The sequence below is a fragment of the Pholis gunnellus genome (assembly GCF_910591455.1).
Source record: "Pholis gunnellus genome assembly, chromosome: 5".
NCBI classification, from domain to species: domain Eukaryota; kingdom Metazoa; phylum Chordata; class Actinopteri; order Perciformes; family Pholidae; genus Pholis; species Pholis gunnellus.
Genome location: NC_136531.1, coordinates 23,468,895 through 23,490,383, shown reverse-complemented (window position 1 = coordinate 23,490,383; position 21,489 = coordinate 23,468,895). Strand labels below are relative to the sequence as shown.

The 21,489-nt window shown below is 42.1% G+C and overlaps 1 protein-coding gene across 1 annotated transcript in view; it reads left to right on the top strand.

Moving 5' to 3' along the window:
- ptprdb (protein tyrosine phosphatase receptor type Db) overlaps positions 1 to 17,661 on the top strand; it is a 91,684-nt gene extending 74,023 nt beyond the window's left edge. The window contains exons 30-40 of the mRNA XM_079160389.1: positions 401 to 576; positions 2,076 to 2,099; positions 3,927 to 4,046; positions 4,839 to 4,993; positions 6,708 to 6,993; positions 9,978 to 10,156; positions 10,313 to 10,439; positions 11,632 to 11,757; positions 11,865 to 12,019; positions 15,914 to 16,049; positions 16,162 to 17,661. Of these exons, the coding sequence (XP_079016515.1) occupies positions 401 to 576; positions 2,076 to 2,099; positions 3,927 to 4,046; positions 4,839 to 4,993; positions 6,708 to 6,993; positions 9,978 to 10,156; positions 10,313 to 10,439; positions 11,632 to 11,757; positions 11,865 to 12,019; positions 15,914 to 16,049; positions 16,162 to 16,230 (1,553 nt within the window). The 3' untranslated portion in view covers positions 16,231 to 17,661. The remainder of the gene's footprint in view (positions 1 to 400; positions 577 to 2,075; positions 2,100 to 3,926; positions 4,047 to 4,838; positions 4,994 to 6,707; positions 6,994 to 9,977; positions 10,157 to 10,312; positions 10,440 to 11,631; positions 11,758 to 11,864; positions 12,020 to 15,913; positions 16,050 to 16,161) is intronic.
- The last annotated feature ends 3,828 nt before the right edge of the window (positions 17,662 to 21,489 follow it).

The following is a 21,489-nucleotide window of genomic DNA, read 5'->3' as shown; positions in this document are numbered from 1 at the left end:
CGGCTCAACAATCCAACACCAAAGGACGCTTGGCCCGGTGAAAACATGAATCCCCCCCGCCATGACCTCAGATGATCTGCACCCTTTATTACTGCGACGGGAACCTGCTTTCACGGCCGGAGACTTTGAATAATCCATACATATATTATTTCACTGTGAATCAGAATAAGAATCAGGGAAAAGGACAGACACTGTTTCCATTCGACCCTGATGTCATTCGTCATGCATGCAGTGGAGCGACACAAATGCATATTTCAGCATCAGTGGCATCTATATAACCCCTTTGTTTATTCTCCCCCTTTTCTCTTCACCCATCACAATTCTATTCCCCTCCTCTCCGTGCACACACCTCTTTCCGTTTATCCTCCGTAACTTCCACTTCATTTACCTCATCATGCAGGTGTCCCAGGCAGTGACTACATCAACGCCAACTATGTCGATGGCTACCGCCGTCAGAATGCCTATATCGCCACTCAGGGATCCCTCCCTGAGACTTTCGGGGAGTTCTGGAGGATGGTCTGGGAGCAGCACACGGCTAACATTATCATGATGACCAAGCTGGAAGAGAAGTCACGGGTAAGGAAAGGGGGGGATGGAGTGCCGTGGGAGCGAGCGACAGCAAAGTAAAGGGGTAGCTCAGCAAACACGATACTGGTGCCCTTAGAGAAGAGAAGGGAGAGGGAAGGATGGGATCAAATGGAGTCAGGCAGAAGAGGAAGGAGCGGGAGAGGATAGGTCAAATATTAGGTTGTCAGGATGGACATATTAAGTAGCATTTTATTTTTTAACCATATACTTTTTTGCAAGGTGCAATGTGATACAATGCGTAAACATATCTTCCCTTCATCGATTTTATCCGGAGCAATTTTACAATAAATTCCCAAAAACAAAAAAACCTAAACTACAATCTTTACATCCAACAGGGTTTTGTTCACATCTTGCATCTCTCAATGATGCAAGTGAGACAGACCTTTATCTCTTTGGTCTGTGCCTTTGCACATTGACAAGCAGGTCGCTGAGCTAGGCCGCATGCTGTACATGCAGTGAATTATTTATTTGTTTTAACTGCCGCATTCTGCTTTTCAGATGATTGATGGAAATGTCAGAAGAACGGCAGCGACATGTAGTGTAAGAGTGCAACCGGACACGCCCCCACTGTCAGCGTAGGAAAGGGCAAAGGAGGCGGAGTGTAGAGTAGGACTGGATTTGGTAGAATAGGATTGGATTGGACTGTATGCAAGGGAAGTGGGTACGAAAGGGTAAGATTATGAGGTTTAAAAGAACGGGACTGGATGTGGAAGAGGGTTGAGTGGTCAAGGACACGGCCATTTCTGAAGGTTACATTTCAATAAAGCAACAGGAATAAAGTTACAGTTAGGTTGGAGTTGAACACAAGTAGAATAGGATTGGATGTGGTCGGTTTGACAGCAGTGAGGAGGTTACGAGACATTCAGGGCAGGACGTTCATTTCTTTAGGATGTTGGAAGGACAGTAGAGTCCAAGATGGTCTTAACAAGGAGAGGACATGAGAGAGAGGACCAGGATGGAGCACTACGTCATGTAGTGTGGAAATAGATTATTGAATCAACCGAAAGACAACCGACATCATTAAGGCGATCAAGCTGAAAGGGTTGTGTTTTAAGTGAGAAGTTGAGAGTAGGATAGCGCAAGGTGGCATGCAGTCGATCAGAATAGAGCATGATAGAGTAGCATGTGGGAGAGCAGAACGGTGAGCCAGTCCTGGGGGAATTGCATGTACAGCTAAACAGGGGGGGGGTAGGTAATGAATTAGAAAATCATTTAGCCTCGAGGCATTCTGCTGTTGTTAACAGGATTCGCGCTTGAGTAAAAATTCAATGTAATGAGAATGTCATGTTGGAATAAAAAATAACAAGAATGGCTCCAGGTATGAATCATGATTAAGTGCTAACCAATTATGTCCAGGGCCCTGTTCAGGAAATGATCCTTTCCTTTCATCTGTGCTTCTTCCCCTATTAACCTGTGTCCTGTGTTAAAACTCTGTTTGCTTTTCCGACGTTCTCCAACTGTCTCTGTTGTGTCTGTTTGACCCTCAGATGCCCTCTTATTTCTTCTCTAAGGCAAGACCTCTCTTTCTCTCCTTTGCTAATCCCTTTTTAAAAGTGCAACCTCACCTCACATGGTTCTCTCCCTACCTTTTTTTTCCCCCTCTACTTAATGCCCCCCCCCCCCCCTTTTCTATGCAATCAACCAGTGCATCGAGTGAGAATGCAGGATTGTTTCCAACTCATCTCAAGGCACTCGTAGTTTTATTGTAACCACCGCAGGTCAGACACACAGTGCACATTAGCGTCTACAGTTTGCATGATCACGCCCGCAACTGGTTTTTTTCTACTTTCCTGTCAAGTGGCTACGCAGGATGAAGCCATGAAAGAAAGACTGGGACCTAATTGTAAACTACAGGCTGTTACTGTCTCGTTAAACATGATGAATCTTCATTCGTGAAATGACTGCTAAGCTTTAAATGATCTAAATTCAATAAGTGATTACAACATTATGCTACAGTGAAGACAGTCAATTTGCTTAGCTGTTAATTATCAGCCCACTAACTCCATATCTGCTGTTTGAGGGAGTGGTGGGCTGCTTGTTGGAGGAAATGATTTAATCTCATTTAACACCTCTCAACATTACGCCATTATGTGTTTACGCATTAACGACACAGATGATCACAGATGGTCCCGCTGTGGGAATCTTGCCAGTATCCTTCCTTTTAGCACCAATCAAACTACGGTAAGAGCGGGTGCGCGGTTATGCTAGCCAATATGTCACTGGGTGATATAGCCTTCACACCGGCCATTTACTGCGATCCTGTTTAGTCCTTGGCAGGGGTCTAGCCCCCCCCCCACCCCCCCTTTACGTGGACGGCCGTTCCTGTCCCCGCAGTGTCTCATGGTCTGGTGGGACAACAACAGTTGAAAAGCTGTAATTACAGCCTGAACGTCCCGGGCCAAAACGCATAATCCCCAGTCTGGAGCAGCGGAATGCAGAGCGAGCTGAGCTGAGCTCCCTGCTGTCTTTGATGTGAGGACTGGAGGGATCAGCACATAACGTTTGGTTTGGCCTGATTCCGCCAAGTCCCCCCCCCCCACCCCCCCACCCCTGTCCCTTTCCCCCTCCACTGGGATTTTCTTTTCCCTCTCTCCTTTGGGGTCTCTGAGGCTGAGTTGAAGAAACTACAAATATGACCGCGTTATACAGGGGGGATTGTAGGTGCTTCGGTGGTCAGGGCATGCTGGGATTTGGTGTGCGGGGGGTGTAGTTTTGTAGGGATTTGTGAGGTTGGAATGTAGGGCGATGTACAACATCAAATATGCGAGGGCTGAACTTTGGGTATCACTTGGCTTTTTCCAGCTCTGCGGTGGATCTTCGTGAGAGCCCACCAACCTATATGGCAATTTCATGCCGCACAGGTTTTTCTAGTATTTAAAGCGCAACTTATGCAGGATCACAACCCAGAAAGCAGAACTCTCTCTCTCTCTCTCTCTCTCCCTCTCTCTCTCTCTCTCCCTCTCTCTCTCTCTCTCTCTCTCTCTCTCTCTCTCTCTCTCTCTCTCTCCCTCTCTCTCTCTCTCCCTCTCTCTCTCTCTCTCTCTCTGTCACTCTTCACCCCACACACTCACTAAACCCGCTTTCACACGCCGGGTATTCGCTTTATATGCACATTTTTTTCCAAACATTACTGTCTGAAGTTTGCAAAAAACTCTCTCACTGATCTGCCTAACACTCCCCTCCTCTCTTTTGTTTTTGTGCATCTGTACACGAGAACACGCACCCAAGTCAGCTCTCTCTTTCTCTCTTCTTTCACAACAAAAAAATGTGTACAGGCATTATGCAAACTGCTCCGCATCGCTCACAGCTTCTTCCCCCTCCCCCCCCCCCCCTCATAGGTGAAGTGTGATCAGTACTGGCCAACGCGGGGCACAGAGACCTACGGCCTCATCCAGGTCACTCTGCTGGACACAGTGGAGCTGGCCACCTACTCTGTCCGGACCTTCGCTCTTTACAAGGTAACATGACATGTGCTCAGTGTGTTCAGTGGAGTGTAATGGGGTCGCGTGCATATTGATCTGTTCAAATATTTATGCGCACCGTTTTGTGTGCTTGTGCTCCGTTCTGTGGCCATGTCACAGTTTGTACATGCAGTTGCCTGTAGTTGTGACCCAACATTAAAGAAAAAAGAAAACAGCAGCAGCAACATATTTTCATACATTATTGATTTTTCCAATATTTAAAGGGATTCATCATAACCATAGTGGCATATTTCTTCCTCGATTTTCTCAACTAAATTGGACCACCTGGTTCAGTAGTATATTACTTAATATATATATGCTAGCAATTTATTGTTGGTTTACATTTTAAAGGATAGGTCTTTGACACTTTGTTCTATTCTCTTGGCGATAACAAATCCCCACAAAAGCCACGATAAATGAAGTATTGAACGTGTCGCCAAAGCCTGATATACCACCTCGCCGCTCACTAGGCCACTAAAAGTGTATCAATCCATGGCGGACAATAATTCCAAATACATAAACAATTTAGTCCTGATTTAATGTATTCCCGCAGTTTTAGGAAATGACTGAGCCTTATTGTTCTATTTGTGACCTGCTTTTAAAGATTTATATCTTCAGTGGGAATGAATGGGCCTCGAGCTTAGTGCCACAGACAGGGAAGGGAAATAGGAAAGTACTGAAAGACAGACGAGCACGTTGTGGGGTTTTGTGCTTTCCATGGGACACTACATGTTTGCTGACAGTCAAACAAATAAGCAATAAGTAACACTTGTCCGTCTGCTCGTCCAGAGCGGCTCCAATGAGAAGCGCGAGGTTCGTCACTTCCAGTTCACAGCCTGGCCGGACCACGGGGTGCCTGAACACCCCACTCCCTTCCTGGCCTTCCTACGCAGGGTCAAGGCCTGCAACCCTCCAGATGCCGGTCCCATGGTCGTCCATTGCAGGTGTGTGTGTGTTGTTTTTCGTCATTGCTTTATCTATGGTTTTTTTCATTGGTTTAGTTTTAAAAAGTTCTTGTAATTCACTGTGCTGAAATGATTCCTAAATTCACCAAGGGAAAAAAAAAAATCCAGGGGTCCCTGACCAAAAAGAAAATACTTTTGGTGTGTGTGTGTGTGTGTGTGTGTGTGTGTGTGTGTGTGTGTGCTTGCATGAAACGCTTATGTGTTATTTGGGGTTTTACTTGGCAACATCATTTTCAGAAGCCCGGGAGTCTGTGAAAATCAACATGAGTCCAAGAGCACTTGTATAAAATCCTCCATAGGTCCTGGACTGATTGACCTTCCATTATGCAAACCCCAAACCGTCCTCACTGGCTTAGACGGCCACATTCCTCCCTTAACGACAGCCATCATCTCTAAAGGTGTTACACCAGAGGCAGCCCCGATGCTGACCCTCTTTTGCAGAAGTAGCTTTCAGGGTCCATTGTTTTGCCGTTCACGCTACGTTACTGTACATCTGGGTTCACAAGTTTAAACTCAAACGAGCTGCTATCTGAGCGGCTAGGAGGCTCGCGCGTTGGTCGGAGGAATACTCTGGAAACTTGTAATTGCAGTCTTGGCACAGCGTTGAGCTCCCAAGAGCTGGAACGAAGCTGCTACCAGGGAGAGAAGGCAAGAGAACAAGCTGAAGCTCTCAGGGGGGAAGGAAGAATTAGCGAGGTATAGATCCTGGAAGGAAGAGCAGCAAAGGGAAGAAAAAAGGGGATTGAGGAATGATCGAGAGCTAGAGGAGGAGATATGTGAGCGGAATAAGGGAGAAGGTGAGGTCAAATCCAGGACGCGGTGAATGGAAATGATGAATTAAAGGAAAGGGAAGGTTGGAGTGAAAATGGAATCCTAAAAAAAATAAAAAAATAAATAATCGTACAAATGCAAGAGTGAAGAAGTGGTAGGGCTGGCGTGAGAGTGTTGCAAGGGTGCTTGGGGAGAAAAAGAGGCAGGGAGATAAGGACGGGAGGGAGGGAGGGAGGGAGGGAGGGGGGTGGAAAGGTTGGCAGGAGAGGAGCTCTTCCTAATCTTCCGTAGCAGTCAGATGGAGTATCTAACAGGATTATCAGTCAAATTTAATTATCCCAGCAAGACTCCATCATAATGTGCCTTAACAACCAGCCTCTGTATCAAACAATGGGCCGAGTCTCACTCCACCTGAACAGCACACGCACACGGTAGCGCGCACACACACACACACACATACACACTGATATTAATTTAACAATATAAAGCGTTTTTTTCTATTCGCTTGCTGAAACTCGCTTGGTCAGGGTGTTTCACCATGTAGGTACCAGCACAGCAAAAAACCGTGGAAGTGTTTGGGTGGGCAGCTAAATGTATTATATTTCTGGATCGCATGTCGATAGGAGAGGATATCTTCCTAATGCCAGTCAGACGGTGATGCTGACTCATCGCTGATGTCAATTTTTTACGTCCTTTGTTGGAAATATTGCTGGCTGGCACCTTTGCGATACTTAGTTGATTTAGGCACAGTATTATGCAATATGCAACAGGGCAAGATTTGTACCAGGTTTGAAGACACGGCGCACACACACTCAGGAAAATGATTTGCTCGACAATTCCTACCCCGAAGGTTGCGTGAGAATATTGCATCACCATCTGTTCCCTTTTTTTTTTTTTTTGTTTTTGCTCCGTTTTGTCTCAGTGCTGGAGTCGGTCGCACGGGGTGCTTCATCGTGATCGAAGCCATGGCGGAGCGAATCAAGCATGAAAAGACCCTGGACGTCTACGGCCATGTCACGCTGATGCGCTCCCAGAGGAACTACATGGTCCAGACGGAGGACCAGTACATCTTCATCCACGACGCACTGCTGGAGACCGTGACCTGCGGGAACACCGAGGTCCCCGCCAGGAACCTGTACTCCTACATCCAGAGGCTGACGCAGATAGAACCGGGGGAGAATGTTACCGGCATGGAGCTGGAGTTCAAGGTGAGGCCTCATCGCCGTGTGCGTGAAGGTTGTAGAGTTAGATCCAACTGATTTATGGTGGATCGTAAAACTGATCAAACGATGATAATGTGACTCTTAAACTGGTCTCTGTAAGGGACAAACAGAAGGCCAGGCGTCAGGGTCAGCTACACAATAGCATCCCTGAATTTGGCACTGTAGGTATTCAGTGCCTCCTCCCACTTCAGGAGAATGAATCTGAGGATGGGCTCACTACTTTGCTCAAAAATCGAAATATATTTTGTCCTTAAAAATGCGACATTGGAATAACAAAACAAAACAGTTCGTCCAAATCATCCAATGCAATCATATAAATCGTTTCACCAAATCAGTGTGTTAACTTTTCAATCTGTAACTACCTAATGGGAAATAATAATACGCCTCTTTTGTGTGCAGATCTGTGGTGACGTGTGCTCATGTTGTGACGCTCTGATCCATTGGCGTAAAAGTTTCCCTTTGCTGAGCTGTTGTGTAACTACATTTAACTGTGATTGGCATTTGGTGTTTCAGAGCGACGGGACCAGTGATGTGACTGGGAGACATGATATAGGTGTGGAGTCAGTAGAGAAGTGTGAGCTGGAACACACAATCAGCCTAATTCTCACCATGCGCTAGGCAAACTCTGTGATGGAAAGTGCCAAAGGCCAAATTTTGGCTTTCATGACCAAAATCTTTGACCGGGGGCATAAATAATAAATGGACTTGTACTTGTACAGTACTTTCCTAGTCTTACGACCACTCAAAGTGCTTTAAAGTGTCACCCATTCATTCATTCATTCACACATCAGGACTATCTAACATTCATCTGTGGCTGCGAGGGCCAGGCGGGCCATATACTGTACTACTACTATCAGAAATTAAGACAAATCTAATCGCTATGACCTCTGGCCGGCCTGAAGTGGATTGGCTGTTTGGGAGTCCTCCCCAACTTCCCGATGGCCAGTCAGCCGCTGGTCACTGAGCATCTTTCCCGAGGCTGTTATTGTTTCCCCCCTCTGAGAGTTTCATATACTCAGGCTGGATGGTTGGATTTGAAGGGGATTATGGGATTGCAACTTTTGAATCCAAGGTAAGAGAGTTCTACGGGGGCTTTTAGAGGGCATGTTTGGATGTTAAATGGCTACACGCAGAAAGATGAAATAACGTAGGCCAGAAAGTTGCAGTTCATAACAAAATCTCAGGGAAAGGTCATGTGGGCACTTTCAAACAATTTAGAGTAGCTGATCAGAATTCAAAGTGAGAATACAGGCGTCAACACACACCCGAGAAGAGTGAGTACATAAGGGAGTGTTATTGAGTTGGGTTGCTTTCATTGTATTCTCGCTGTTTTTGTTTTGTTTGCTGTGGTATTCACCTCTTGCAATCCGAGTTCTCAGAAGACCTGTCTGGTTCGGCGTGGTGGAAAGACAATTTACCCGTACAGGTATATATTGAAAGCAGGTGGCTTACCTTCTTTTTGCCTGGAATGGTTTATTTCTGCTCAGACGCTCAGAGGGCAAAGTAAACACAAAGCCATTCTAAGCAATCTCCTCCATTCTCTGCTCTGGCATTCCTGCCCTAATGGCAGCGGTTTCCTCAGAATGACAATGAACCAAGGGCTCCTTCAACTTGTCTGCTCAGCCTTACATTTGACCGTAAAACATGCGCGTGTGTGTGAGGTGTCCCGGTCACCACGTTCCATCTCGCAACCGGCACTTTCCACCTTCATCAACAAAACACCAAAAGGATGGAATTTCTCACGGAGGAGAAGCGTCGCATCCCCTCAAAGGAAAAGAAAGTCGAGGCAATGTGTGTGAGAAAAAGAAAGAAATGCAGCTGTCCTGGCAGCCTCGGGTAACCTAACACCATATTAAGACACTCTGTTTTTGTTTCCTTACACAGAAACAGAGAGTTTACTGAGAGAGTTTAAAGAGGTTGCCAACAGGGCATGATTTTATCCAAGCTTAACAGATGGTTAAAATGATGGGAATGTATCAAAGGAACGGAACGTTTTGTGTGTTCCAGACTTTATTGATAAGGCAGAGTCAAATTCAAATCCAACTCGCATGAAGACTTGCTATCGTTGGCACTGGAAAACCTCGGTTCAGAGAACCAAAGTCAACTGGTGAACTTGTGGTCGGTGTGGGATTTTCCAGCGTGGTCCGTCTGTAAGAAAAATAAGGTACCGCTGTTTCTCCCACAGCGCCTCCGGTAGCCGCCGACGGCCGAGGCTCAGTTCACGAGATCCCATTGTCTCCGTCTGCGGTTTCCCCTCTGCCTGTTCTCTGTTGTTCTGTCTTTCGTTTCGAAGCCGTGTCATCCGATGGTCGAGTGTCAGGGAGAGTGTTACAGTCTGTGCTCACGTCTGCACCTATCCACACGAATGAGTGTGTTCCAGGGTTTTTTTTTTTTTTTTTCCTCCCTTTGCTGGTGAAGGATCAACTGTGGTTCACATATGTGCGTTGAGACAGTGTGGGGCCTTGTGGTTTCCTGCCCACCCCCCCTCTTCTCCCTCCTCTCGTTCATTTTATAATATTCCCTCTTCTTTCTTCCACTCTCTACCGCTGCCCTCTTTCCCCTATATTGCCCCTCTTTTTGATGTGTCTGGCTAAATATCCTCAGGCCCGCCGAGTCGAACTGATTTTTCAGCTTGTCTGGAGAAAACCAAGGCTTGTGCTAAATACATTAGAATGAGGTCCCTGAATTTGTCTGAACTTTCTTCCTTCCTTTTAATCGATCCCTTCTTGTTTCCATCATCCTTCATTTGATTCCTTCGTGTTTTGTCTGCTCTCACCAAACACTGCTTCTTGGAACAATATCTAAGGATCTTTAAACGTTTCTTATAAATGATTTGTATAATGCAAAACCAAAAGACATATGTAAAACAGAGGTGTCTTTGTAATCACATGTGGGATTGGCCAAGTGTTTGACACAGAAATAAAATAATAGTGTAATATTATAAAATATTGATTTATTTCCCGTTTCAGCGTCTGGCCAGTGCCAAGGCCCACACATCGCGGTTTGTGAGTGCCAACCTGCCATGCAACAAGTTCAAGAACCGGCTGGTGAACATCATGCCCTACGAGACCACGCGAGTGTGCCTGCAGCCAATCAGAGGAGTGGAGGGATCGGACTACATCAACGCCAGCTTCATCGATGGATACAGGTCAGACAAAATGTATCTAACTGTTCTTTTTTCATCTTTCCGTTTTTCTCGTCGGCATTTAAGGCCGTACATTAAGGTTTAGTTCATTCAGTTGTTTTATGGAGACTCAAAGGTATTTACAGGGAGAGTGTTTAACTCATCGCTTTGTGTTTGCAGGCAGCAGAAGGCCTACATAGCAACCCAAGGCCCGCTGGCTGAGACCACAGAGGACTACTGGAGGATGCTGTGGGAACACAACTCCACCATAGTTGTCATGCTAACCAAACTGAGAGAAATGGGACGGGTACGGATAAAAGAACGCACACACACACACTCATGTAATCTAGTACCCTATGTAGGGTACTTGTGAGAATAGATCGGCTGTACTGGGAAGCAACCCTCTAATTCTCCTGGTGTTAGGGCTTGTCGATCTGGTGATGAATCAAAGCTCAAGGAAAATTCAAAGACAAAGAGAAAGAAAGCCTCAGTAATGAAATGATTGTGGGTGAGCTGCAGCTTTAAAACGTTACACAAGGTTTACATGAAAATTGACCCAAAATATAGATTGTGTGATGAAGAGATAATGATGTGAGTTATATCTCAATGAACATCGTGTCTCATTTGGCACAAGACAATCTTCAAATGAATAATTCATTTCTTGTGGTCAGGATGGAATTTTTTCTGACAAAGTAGCCAGAAATTGTTCTCCTCGTGCACTGAATCCCTCGGGCGTGACGTAAAGGCAAGGCACAGCAAGTGTGTTTGTATAGCATAACTCACACACCTGGGGAATTCAAAGTGCTTTACAGGTGAGCAGATAGAACAAGAGTGTTTTAGCTCAACTAAAGCAACGTAGATAGGAAGCAGAGTGTTTTCTATCAGTTAGCAAAAAGCGTCAGAGGACAGCAAGGTTTCAACGTCAACGTCTAAACGCTGCTTCACCATGTTTAGTTCTGGGCGGAAGGTGTTGCTAACAGATTTATTTCCAGTGATCTGAGAGGTCCAGCAATGATTGTACAGTTGAAACATATCTGAGATACATTTTGATCTTTCTCCCTTTAATGATTTATAAACAAGCAGCAGTGCTTTAAAGTGAGGTTGGTTCTTTTGGTTTCGTAGGAACTCTTGCAGCTAAAAGCATGAATGAGTTTTTTGAAATAATTGTTTGGCATAAGGCCTCTTAGTGAAGCCGTTTTTGAGATGGTGTAATTCAGATTTTGTTATTTCTTTCACATGATTTTTTTTTAACTGACGAAATGCAACCAATTAAGACACCAGTGTTTATTATAGTTCCCTTTGTTTTCAGTCATTATTTCAGTTTGTCCTTATTCAGCAGAAGGATATTTTGAGACGTCCAGCTGTTAATTTAGGGCAATGCATCGACAGAGGGATTCATCAGCATAGCTATGATAAGAAATGTTATTGTCGTTAATGATTTGTCCAAGCGGGAGCATGCACAGCTCTGAAACAGAAGCCTCTCTGCTGTCCTCCTGCAGGAGAAGTGTCACCAGTACTGGCCTGCAGAGCGCTCAGCCAGGTACCAGTACTTTGTGGTGGACCCCATGGCCGAGTACAACATGCCCCAGTACATTCTGCGAGAGTTCAAAGTCACTGATGCCAGGGTGAGTCGCGTCAGTTTGTGTGTGTGTTTGCGTCTACGTGCGCATTAGCACTGCTTCAACATTATTTCCGTGGTTAGAAATGATAACAACACATTCTCTTCTTCCAGGACGGCCAATCACGGACAGTCCGTCAGTTCCAGTTCACCGATTGGCCAGAGCAAGGAGTGCCAAAGTCAGGGGAGGGATTCATTGATTTCATTGGCCAGGTGCACAAAACTAAAGAACAGTTTGGCCAGGACGGGCCAATTACTGTGCACTGCAGGTAAGACCTCCCACTAACGCAGTTATATTACATACCATGTGATTGTTGTATTGAGGTGAGTGACACATTTAAGAGAAAAAAAAATAGATGAGTGGAGAAACATAACAAATGAAGATGAGGTTGATGAGGTTATTTTCTGCACCTGGCAAACAGTGCCGGTCATCTGACCGCATAATAGTCTGTGTCGGGCAGTGATCCTAAACCATGAGCCCGAAGGTCACTGGTCACAGTCACGGGAAACTTGCCTCTCTGCTACAGCTCTATATATATATATATATATATATATATATATATATATTGTGTCCTGCTGAAACATAATGATACATACAGTGTCTGATCTTTGCTGTAAGCCAACACATCTGAATTGGGTCACTACAAACCTAGCCAGTGAACATGACATACTTGACTTTGACTATTTTTGACATTTTCATGACATACTATTCTATGACTTCTTTGACATTTCTTAATGATATGATATGCTATGATTCTTGGACATTTTATTTGACATAATACACTATGACACAATACAGCATGCTGTACTATGGCTATTATTGGACATTTGAATGACATAATTTACTATAACTGTTTGAGACTCTAATGACATACTATAGTATCATTATGATTTATTTATGACATTGTCGTGACACACTTACATACATTTTGTTATTTTGATGACATACCAGGTGACACTGAATGACAATTCTTTGGTTGATGCAATTTGCTGGTTTGTTTTAAGTCTGTCGTCTCTTTTATGTTAATCTTCTGTTTGTTTTTAACTTTTGCTATTCTGCTTTTATCTTTTTCTATGTTTTGTGTTAGTTTTTTTATGTGGTGCTTGCTTGTGTGAAGCTTTTACGTTGCCGTCTTTGCCAGGAACCCCTTTTATAAATTAGACTGGCAAAGTAAAGGTTGATTAAGATAAATACATCAGTTATTGTGACATACTAGACTATAACTTTATTATGACGTTTTTATGACTATATAATTTTTTTGTTTTTATGACATACTGTACTAAGAGTTTTTTTATCACATCATTAAGACAATACAATGCAATGAGTTTTTATGACATTTTAATGTCACACCACACTATGATTTTTGTATGATCTTTTAACGACATACTGTCATTCGTATGACTTTTTGTCCTTTGACTTTTTTGACATTTTAATGGCATACTATATTATGGTTTCGTGACATACTATATCATATCATGATCACAATAATAAGCACTTTTTGTCACATACTATACATTGTTAATGACATATTACTGCATGACTTTTTAATGACATGCTATATCATGACTTTTTTATGACATTTTAGCAACACATGATTTTCATGACATACTATACTACTATATATAGCATTTTTGACATTTAAATGGCATACTATACTAGAAGATGACTCTGTTTGGCCGTTAGAGGACGTTTTACAAACTCTCGTTACCGGAGGAGCTGGGCTTTCGTGGTGGCCGATGGCTGCGCAGCCGCCACCATGCAGGGACGTTGTCGGCGTTCTTCATGGAGGCTCCATACAAATACACGTCAACTTTTGCTAAAAATATATGTTTGCATGTGATAAACTCCCGATAATAACCCAAACTGTTAAATACCCTGTGATGGCACAGGGTATGGCACTCATACTATGAGACTGGGAGAGGTGGGGTTGGGGGCGTACCAGCACTCAGTGCGCTTCACACGACGTCCGAGATCTTTTTTTCTTTACTCCATTAGAACTCCAAAAAGCTTCTTGGGACTCTTGCTCGTCTCTCTAATATATAACGCAACACTATCAGCTATTCGTCCACGATACAAGTACAGAGATCATTCAACAGTTACTTTAACTTACTTCATGAAGCGAAATCGCGCACTTTAGGATTCTCCTCATCCTCATCATACAATGCGTGAACATTAATGGTTTGTAAGAGTGGCATTTAACATGTAGCGAAAACTTTCACTTTTACTTCCCTCTTTCAAAACATAAAAATGCTCTCACCTAGATTTCTTATGGTTGGCTTGACGTTCAGTTCCAGATTTATGTATTAATTGCTTTGAGCTTTTTAAAGGCTTTTATGCACGTAGGCCTATTTATTGCTTTGAGTTTGATGTTCACTTATCCAGATTCATCATATTTAAAGAGGCTATAGGTATATATTACTTTGAGTTTGATGTTTAGTGATCCAGATTTATTTATTTAGGTTTAATTACTGTGACCAAGATGTTCTGTTCAACATCCAGTCGACCGTGATGCTATACTCTGCGTTTAATGACTTTTAATAACATACTATACTATAGCTTTTTATGACAATTTTATGAAATGCTTTTTTAACATGTTTATGACAGACTGTACAATGACTTTTAAAGACATACGATACTAAAGGGGTGTCATGATTTATCAAAAAATGTGTCAAAAACAACTTTTCCATTTCCACCTTCAAAGTCAAGTTTCCCCTCTCCTGGTGCACGTCCGCACAATAAACACAAACCAGCGTAGCTTACCGGTAGCCTGCAGCTGCACTTTGTGAGGCGCCAGAGATGACCAAACAAACAAAACTGGGAAATCCTCCTGCTTCCCTCTGTGTCCACGTCGCTTTGTACGGTAAAGCACGTGGGCTCTCACAGGGACTTCATGGTGCATTCAGGTGTACCTCGTAAACTGGGAGAACTCAAGCCGTTGTTGTAACAACACATTTACTGGTGAAATAAGTTATGACATATTAAATACATTATTTTTAAGTTTGACCTTATAGTGCTACATTGAGAAAGATATCACACTTGATACCATGTAGCTTATCTTTTTAAGGAGAAATGTGAAAATATAATTGAAATTGTAAAGACATGAAAAACAATGACCTGCTGATCTTAACGAATGAAGACTCCATTGTCTACTAATGGCACAGCTGCAAAAAATGTTCAAATCGAAAATTTGATTCGTGACTTTCAAGTCAAAAGTCCAATCGAATCCTGAATTTGGAGCATCGAGACATCAATAGTGTACTTTTTTGTGACACATTATTTTATGTCATTTTTACTATACCATAGCTTTTTAATAACAATCTATACTATGACTCTTTTATGACATATAATACGAAGACTTTTGGACATTTTGATGGCATAGCAAACTGTAACTTTTCAATGATTTCTTGATGACGTACTATGAAGCTAGCGTAAATTCATGCAGGACACGGAAGTTATACGCCCCAGCTGTAACCAGCTGACAGCCAGCCCATTGAATCATAGCGTCCAATCGGCCACGCACCAATCACAGCCCACTCTCACTTCAAGGAGGTTTATTTAAATATGGCTTCCTCCTCACTGATTCATTCTACATCTACGCTGTTACAGACCACACTGCTGGCGAAGCTTCGCCTCCTCCACCCCAGCCTCCACCTCTTTGTTAGTTCATCTTCTGGCAAATGGTTGAAATGTATTTAAAAAATGTACCTCTGTCCTGTAAAACCAGGGGGGTTATTGCTCGGTGCTCCCAGTCTTAGCTCAGTAGCTGCTGGCTAATCCGGGGAGCATTCAAAGAGCGGAGCCATTATCGCCAAGTTTAACTGTATTCCATTTCTTGCAATAAATGGTTAAAATCTATAACGAGAGTGTTCCTGACTGAAATATTAAGACTTACTATATTGGGTTTTTTATTGACATATTAGACTGTGATATTTTACAAATGTGATGACATACTGTACTACCACTTTGTATGAGCTTTATGTCACACTACACTGTCATTATTTTGATATTTTTCATAAATACTGTACTATGACTCTTAATGACATTCTTTACAATATCCTCTTAGACATTTTCATGACATGCTATACTATGATATTCTATACCATGCCTTTTACATTTTTCTATATATCCAGCTCTTAATATGTTTCCATCTCTTCGCCAACAGTGCTGGAGTCGGCAGGACCGGTGTGTTCATCACCCTCAGCATCGTTCTGGAGAGGATGCGGTACGAGGGAGTGGTGGACATCTTCCAGACTGTCAAGATGCTGCGCACCCAGAGACCTGCCACCGTTCAGACAGAGGTGAGCGTCCCAGCTGTTATCCTTCTAACTCCTTTCTAATTCATGCCTTCTTTCCCTAAAATACTTTGTGTGTCCTCTTTCACTGACTTGATATTCTTCTGCCTCCCTCCAGGACCAGTACCAGTTCTGCTACCGGGCCAGTCTAGAGTACCTGGGGAGCTTTGATCACTATGCAACATAAACCCGACTGGCCGTTGTCTCATGCCACATCCCAGCTAGTGCACTTTTCTTAGGTCACACGCGGCCTAAATGAATGCACTAGGCTGCAATGTGTCTTTTGAAGATTTTTGCGACCACACGCAGAGTGAAGAGGACCCATCGGCTTTTTCCCGTACTCAGAAACAGCACCTCCAACTGAGCCATAGCAACCTGCTTGACAAGGGTGTTTCCTTTCACCCTCAGCCCAAACACACCCATTGGTCAGTCTGAAGAAGCAACTTCAACCACTGTTCCAATCAGAATACTTGATCAAATATTGATTTTTTTTTTTGTATTATTATTATTCGTTTCAGTGCTTTTGTGAGCACCCAGATTGCTTTACATTGTTTGGGTGTGGAACTCTCACCTCGTCCACCACCAGTGTAGCATCACCAACCCTAGATACAGGACCCGGCTACAGTATTTAGCTTTCACAAGAAATTTAGATTTTTCTATCTTTGAGGACTGTCCAGAAGGAGTCTACAAATCCATCTTCTGGAAGTCTCGTGGACTGAAGGAACTGGGACATTTGAGCACCAGGGAATTGCCAACGGGAGACTGAAAACACAGAGCACACAGTATTAAAAAGACAAAGAATATACATCCCAAAAAAAGACACCAAGCTATGTTTTTTTCCTGTTTTTGTTTTGGAAACAGACTCTTCTTGTGAATGAGAAACAAGATATTTCTACCATACAGTAATAAAAACCACCAGTTCAACCTTATGCTTCATGTTTTAAGATAAGGGAAGCGTGAGAGAGGTTTAAAATGCATACCACAAAGTAAAACATTCATTTAGTTTTTTAGAAAAGAAAATATAGATATGTGACTATCTTGTTTTTTTTTAAAACTAGCTATTCTTTATGGCATGTTCTGTTTTTTTTTTGTTTTTACAGATTTATGACTTTGTCCCCACTGACGATACAAAGGCAAAGTAGTATTTTTTACCCTTCTGTGTAATACATTGAGCTGTAGCGTTTAAAAAAAAAAAAAAAAGAAGTGATACGATACTGTTTTAAAGTGTACAATCAAATCTAGTGTGGAAAATGTTCACAATTCTATAAAAAAGCACCACAATTGAGTGTCACTCCTGTATTCTCTAACCCACTCCGTTGTTCAAGAACACACGGTTGTTGTCACCATGCACACAGGACTCTCAACCTCATCTCTATCTGGCCCGCGGTGTCAAAGAAGACAGCCATTTCTGAATTCCCAGGGGCCGACCGAGGCGCAGCGTTAACCCCGCTGCTACTGGGGGAGTCCCGAGAATAATCTCGCCACGTTCTTCTGAGTGCAGGTCGAGCGAAAGTCCAGATAGAACAACAGAGAGCATCATGCACGGAAAAGCAAAGTACGACGAAACGTCTATTTATGTGTCCAAATAAGCTTCACAAAGATTTCTTAAGCAAGGGAGCGAGCCAGGGATGTAGAAAACAGGGTGGGGGGGGGGGGGGTTAGGGCAGGAACAATTTTCTCACTGGAATGCTCACCTATGACTTCTCTCTCTGTCTGATTCAGTGTGCAATAAGTAGATGTATTATATATTTTTGTGTGTAGTCACTAACTGCAGTTATATGCCATTCTGAGGACGATGATATTGATGACGCATCTCTCTCCAGACACAAAGATGTTCTATGATTCTCGCCACCGTTAAAATGTGTCCAAACAAGAGGGACGACCTCTGACCTCTTAGGAAGTAGATCTTTTATCATGTCACAGTATCAGTAGATGATGTCATACTTCTGTGTGTCACGGCAACCGACGAATGATCAAACTCATACTTCAAACAGCATCTAATAAGTATTTTGATTTTAGATTTCTAGTGCCTTATATTACACGCCTATTTTGATAAAGTTACTTTAAAGGGTTCTTTTGTGTATTTTATGTGTGTGTGCTTGTACGTATGTGAACCGAATGTATGTGTATATGATTTTGTTCTGTTACAGTACGTATAAGTATCTCGTGTGTTGTGTTTTGGGCTGTGAAACTTTGTACGGACGGCTCTGCGGAGGCTGGATAGTTGTACTCATTACTCTCCCGGCAACAACACTGTCATATCTCTTTTAATCAAAATGATATCTTACATGAGATTCAAATACATCAAAAAACAAAAAGAAAGTTGTTTCAAAATAGGTTATAAGCAGGATGGTCTGATCATTTTGGAGGGGAAAGAAAGTTTGTATGTCGACAGCTTTCAATCTTTTTGTTTCCTGGGACGTGTGCACAAGCTTTGTGTATATACTCTGTCACTCACACTTCAGTTTGCCTGCCATGAAATGTTGGCCACACCATGACATCACACCGACTGTGAGCCGGCTCGGGAAAGTCATACTTTACTCAGCTTTGTCGAAATCAAGATGAGGCTGAACTACAGTGGCTGTCTTTGTCCGTTTGGAGAAAAAAAGCTAAGAAACGAACCAAACCGATACCTGAAGCCCTCCTCCTATAAAACCCGTCACACACTGCTCATCTGTGTCACTCATCCTGATGTCAACGGTTCTGTATTTTTTTTCCTTTTAACGACAAAAGGCTGAGAGAAGTTCAGGTGCTACATCTCTAACAACACAGAAACCATCATTTTTTGTACCTCCGTTAACGCTTGACCGTAGAAGGGATCGTTGACGGATTCCCACCATCGCACCGTAACCCTGTTGTCGTTTTTTGTATGCATGGTACCACTTTTGAGATGCCCCTTTGGTCGCACCTGTTATGGGAAGACTTGCACTTTCTCTCTTTGTACTATGCACTAATACTAGTATCCTATTATCTCTGATAGCCCCCCCCCCCCTCCCCAAAGGAGTTGTACTTGAACTCAGTAAAGATGGACCCTGTAATGCTCACATGGTTGTTTATATGTAAATAACACAAAACACAGAGAGTAATTGAAATGCATAAAACAAATGAATGAATAGATAAAACAATTAAGCTAAAGAGTGAATAAGAATCTATCAGATATACAGAGTGATATAATACAACGATGCACCTGAAGTCACAGTTTATGGCACAGCAGTAATGTGCGATACATCACGTTGTGGATTTGTTGTACCACAAAAGAGACGTTTCACAAAGAAAGTGTTCTATTTTACCCCCTAATGTATCATGTAGATGGATAAAACTGGAGTTTATAAATTGTATAAAAATTAAAATATGGTGTTACTTGGATCAATTACCTTTAATTGGTCTGTAAATGTAAACATTTTTTTTTTTTTATTTGGTTTGTTTTCTGCTCCGGGTCAACAAGTGCTTTTTATTTTCCTACATTGGTTCTCGAAGCGAGTGAAAACCGAACAACAGGACTGTATGGATTTCTGTTCTCTGTCGACACAAGTTTCATTTGTTACAAATAAACTCAAGTGAAATAATTGCTACTTCTGTCATTTTGTATAATACTTAAGACTTTAAATAACATGGTTGGAACGATAATGATAAAGGATATAAGGATTTTTATATATAACTTTTGAAGACATTATTTTGGATAAACGGCACCTTGAAATGTAGATTTCGGTGATTTTGGCTGTTAGATACTGTGCTCTGTTTAGTTAAATACTTAAGTTATATACTATTTTTATATCTGTAATGCTAAAACGATAGTCTCAAATTAAGAGGGGTTTGTTTTTGGCCCCTAACAATTCATGTTGTTCATGGCTGACAGAGCAAAGGTTGTTTATGTGTTGTTTGAATGCACCATGTTTGTGTTTTAACTCACACGGGCAGTATTAAATGAGCTCAAACATGTTAAATCAGCGGTCCTTTTTCTGGACCATGTCAGCGTAGCAGACCTTCAAATTTGTTGAAAGTAGTAAAAATCACATAGTATAGTATCTGAACAAAGTCTTATAATATGTAGAAAAAAACGAATTAAACAGTCATGGTAAACTATTCACAAACAGTACACACAAGAGCAAAATTATATGAAAGAAAAAGTCAAAGTATAGTATGTCTTTAGTCGAGTCAAAAAAATTGATATTATATGTCAAAAACGTTTATAGTAGAGTAAATCAAAAAGTCATGATATAGTATTTAGAAATATAATAATATATATTTTTAAAAAGCCATCTCGTGAAAATAAATAAAAAGTCATTGCAAAATGAAAAGCCTGTTGAAAATGTCAGAGTATCGGTAAGAAGGTCAGAATGTAGTGTGAATAGAAAAATAATGTGAATGTCATAAAAAAAAGTCCTCGTACAGTCTGTCATTGAGATTTCAATAAAAAGGCAGCGTAACGTGTCGAAAATCAAGTCTGAAGTATAATATGTTGCAAAAGGTCATATCAAAGCCATAATTAAGGATGTCAAAAATATATTGAATAATATAGTATTTCGAAAAAAGTCATGTAAAGATAATTGTTTTGTACGTCTAACAAAGTAGTATAGTCACAGTATTATATGTCGAAATATGTCGGTGTCTTGCGTCTTCTGTTTCTTGTTTCCTTGCTTCGTGTTTTCATTCAGGTCATTCAGTGTTTCCTGCTTTTATTTTGAAGGTAACCTCTTATTTGTCTTGTCTTGTTTTACCTCCTGCCTTTATTTTTTTTCCCGCCTTTGTGATCGTCTGCCCCGCCCTCGTTAGTTTAACTTGTCTCTAGTCAGCCCTGTAGTCACCTGTTCCACCTTTACCATCACTCAGTCCCTATGTATATTAGCCCAGTTCCTTTGTTCCACGTCTGCTTGTCTTCACTGCTCCAGTTAACCTGAAAGTCACAGTATAGTATGTTGAAAAAGGTCACAGTATAGTATGTCGTAAAAAGGTGGGACACTGGGATTGGGCCTTATGATTGTGGCTGAGCAGGGTCGTCCTTCAATCAGAGCATCGGCGGTTCGATCTCAGGCCCCGCTAGTCCATGTTGATGTTTTCATTCACACTTAACCCCAAATTGTGTATGAATAGTGTATGATTGATTAGATCGTCCTAAGGTGGCACCTTGCGTGGTGGTAGTGTGTGAACGGGTGAATGACGACATGTTGTGTTAAAGCGCTTTGAGAGGTCAGAAGACTAGAAAGGCGTTCTACAAGTACAGTCAATTTACCATTTATAGTCTGTCAACAAATTCATGAAAAAAGTCAGAATGAAAAATCATAGTATTGTATGTAAAAAAGAATGGTCATAGATAATAAATCATAGTATAGTATGTGGAAAAAAGTAGTACGAAGTTGAATGAAATGGAAATAACAGGATCTCAAATTTATATTTCAGTACATACGCTGTGTTTTCTTAACATGGTCATCATGGTCATCTTTCTTTG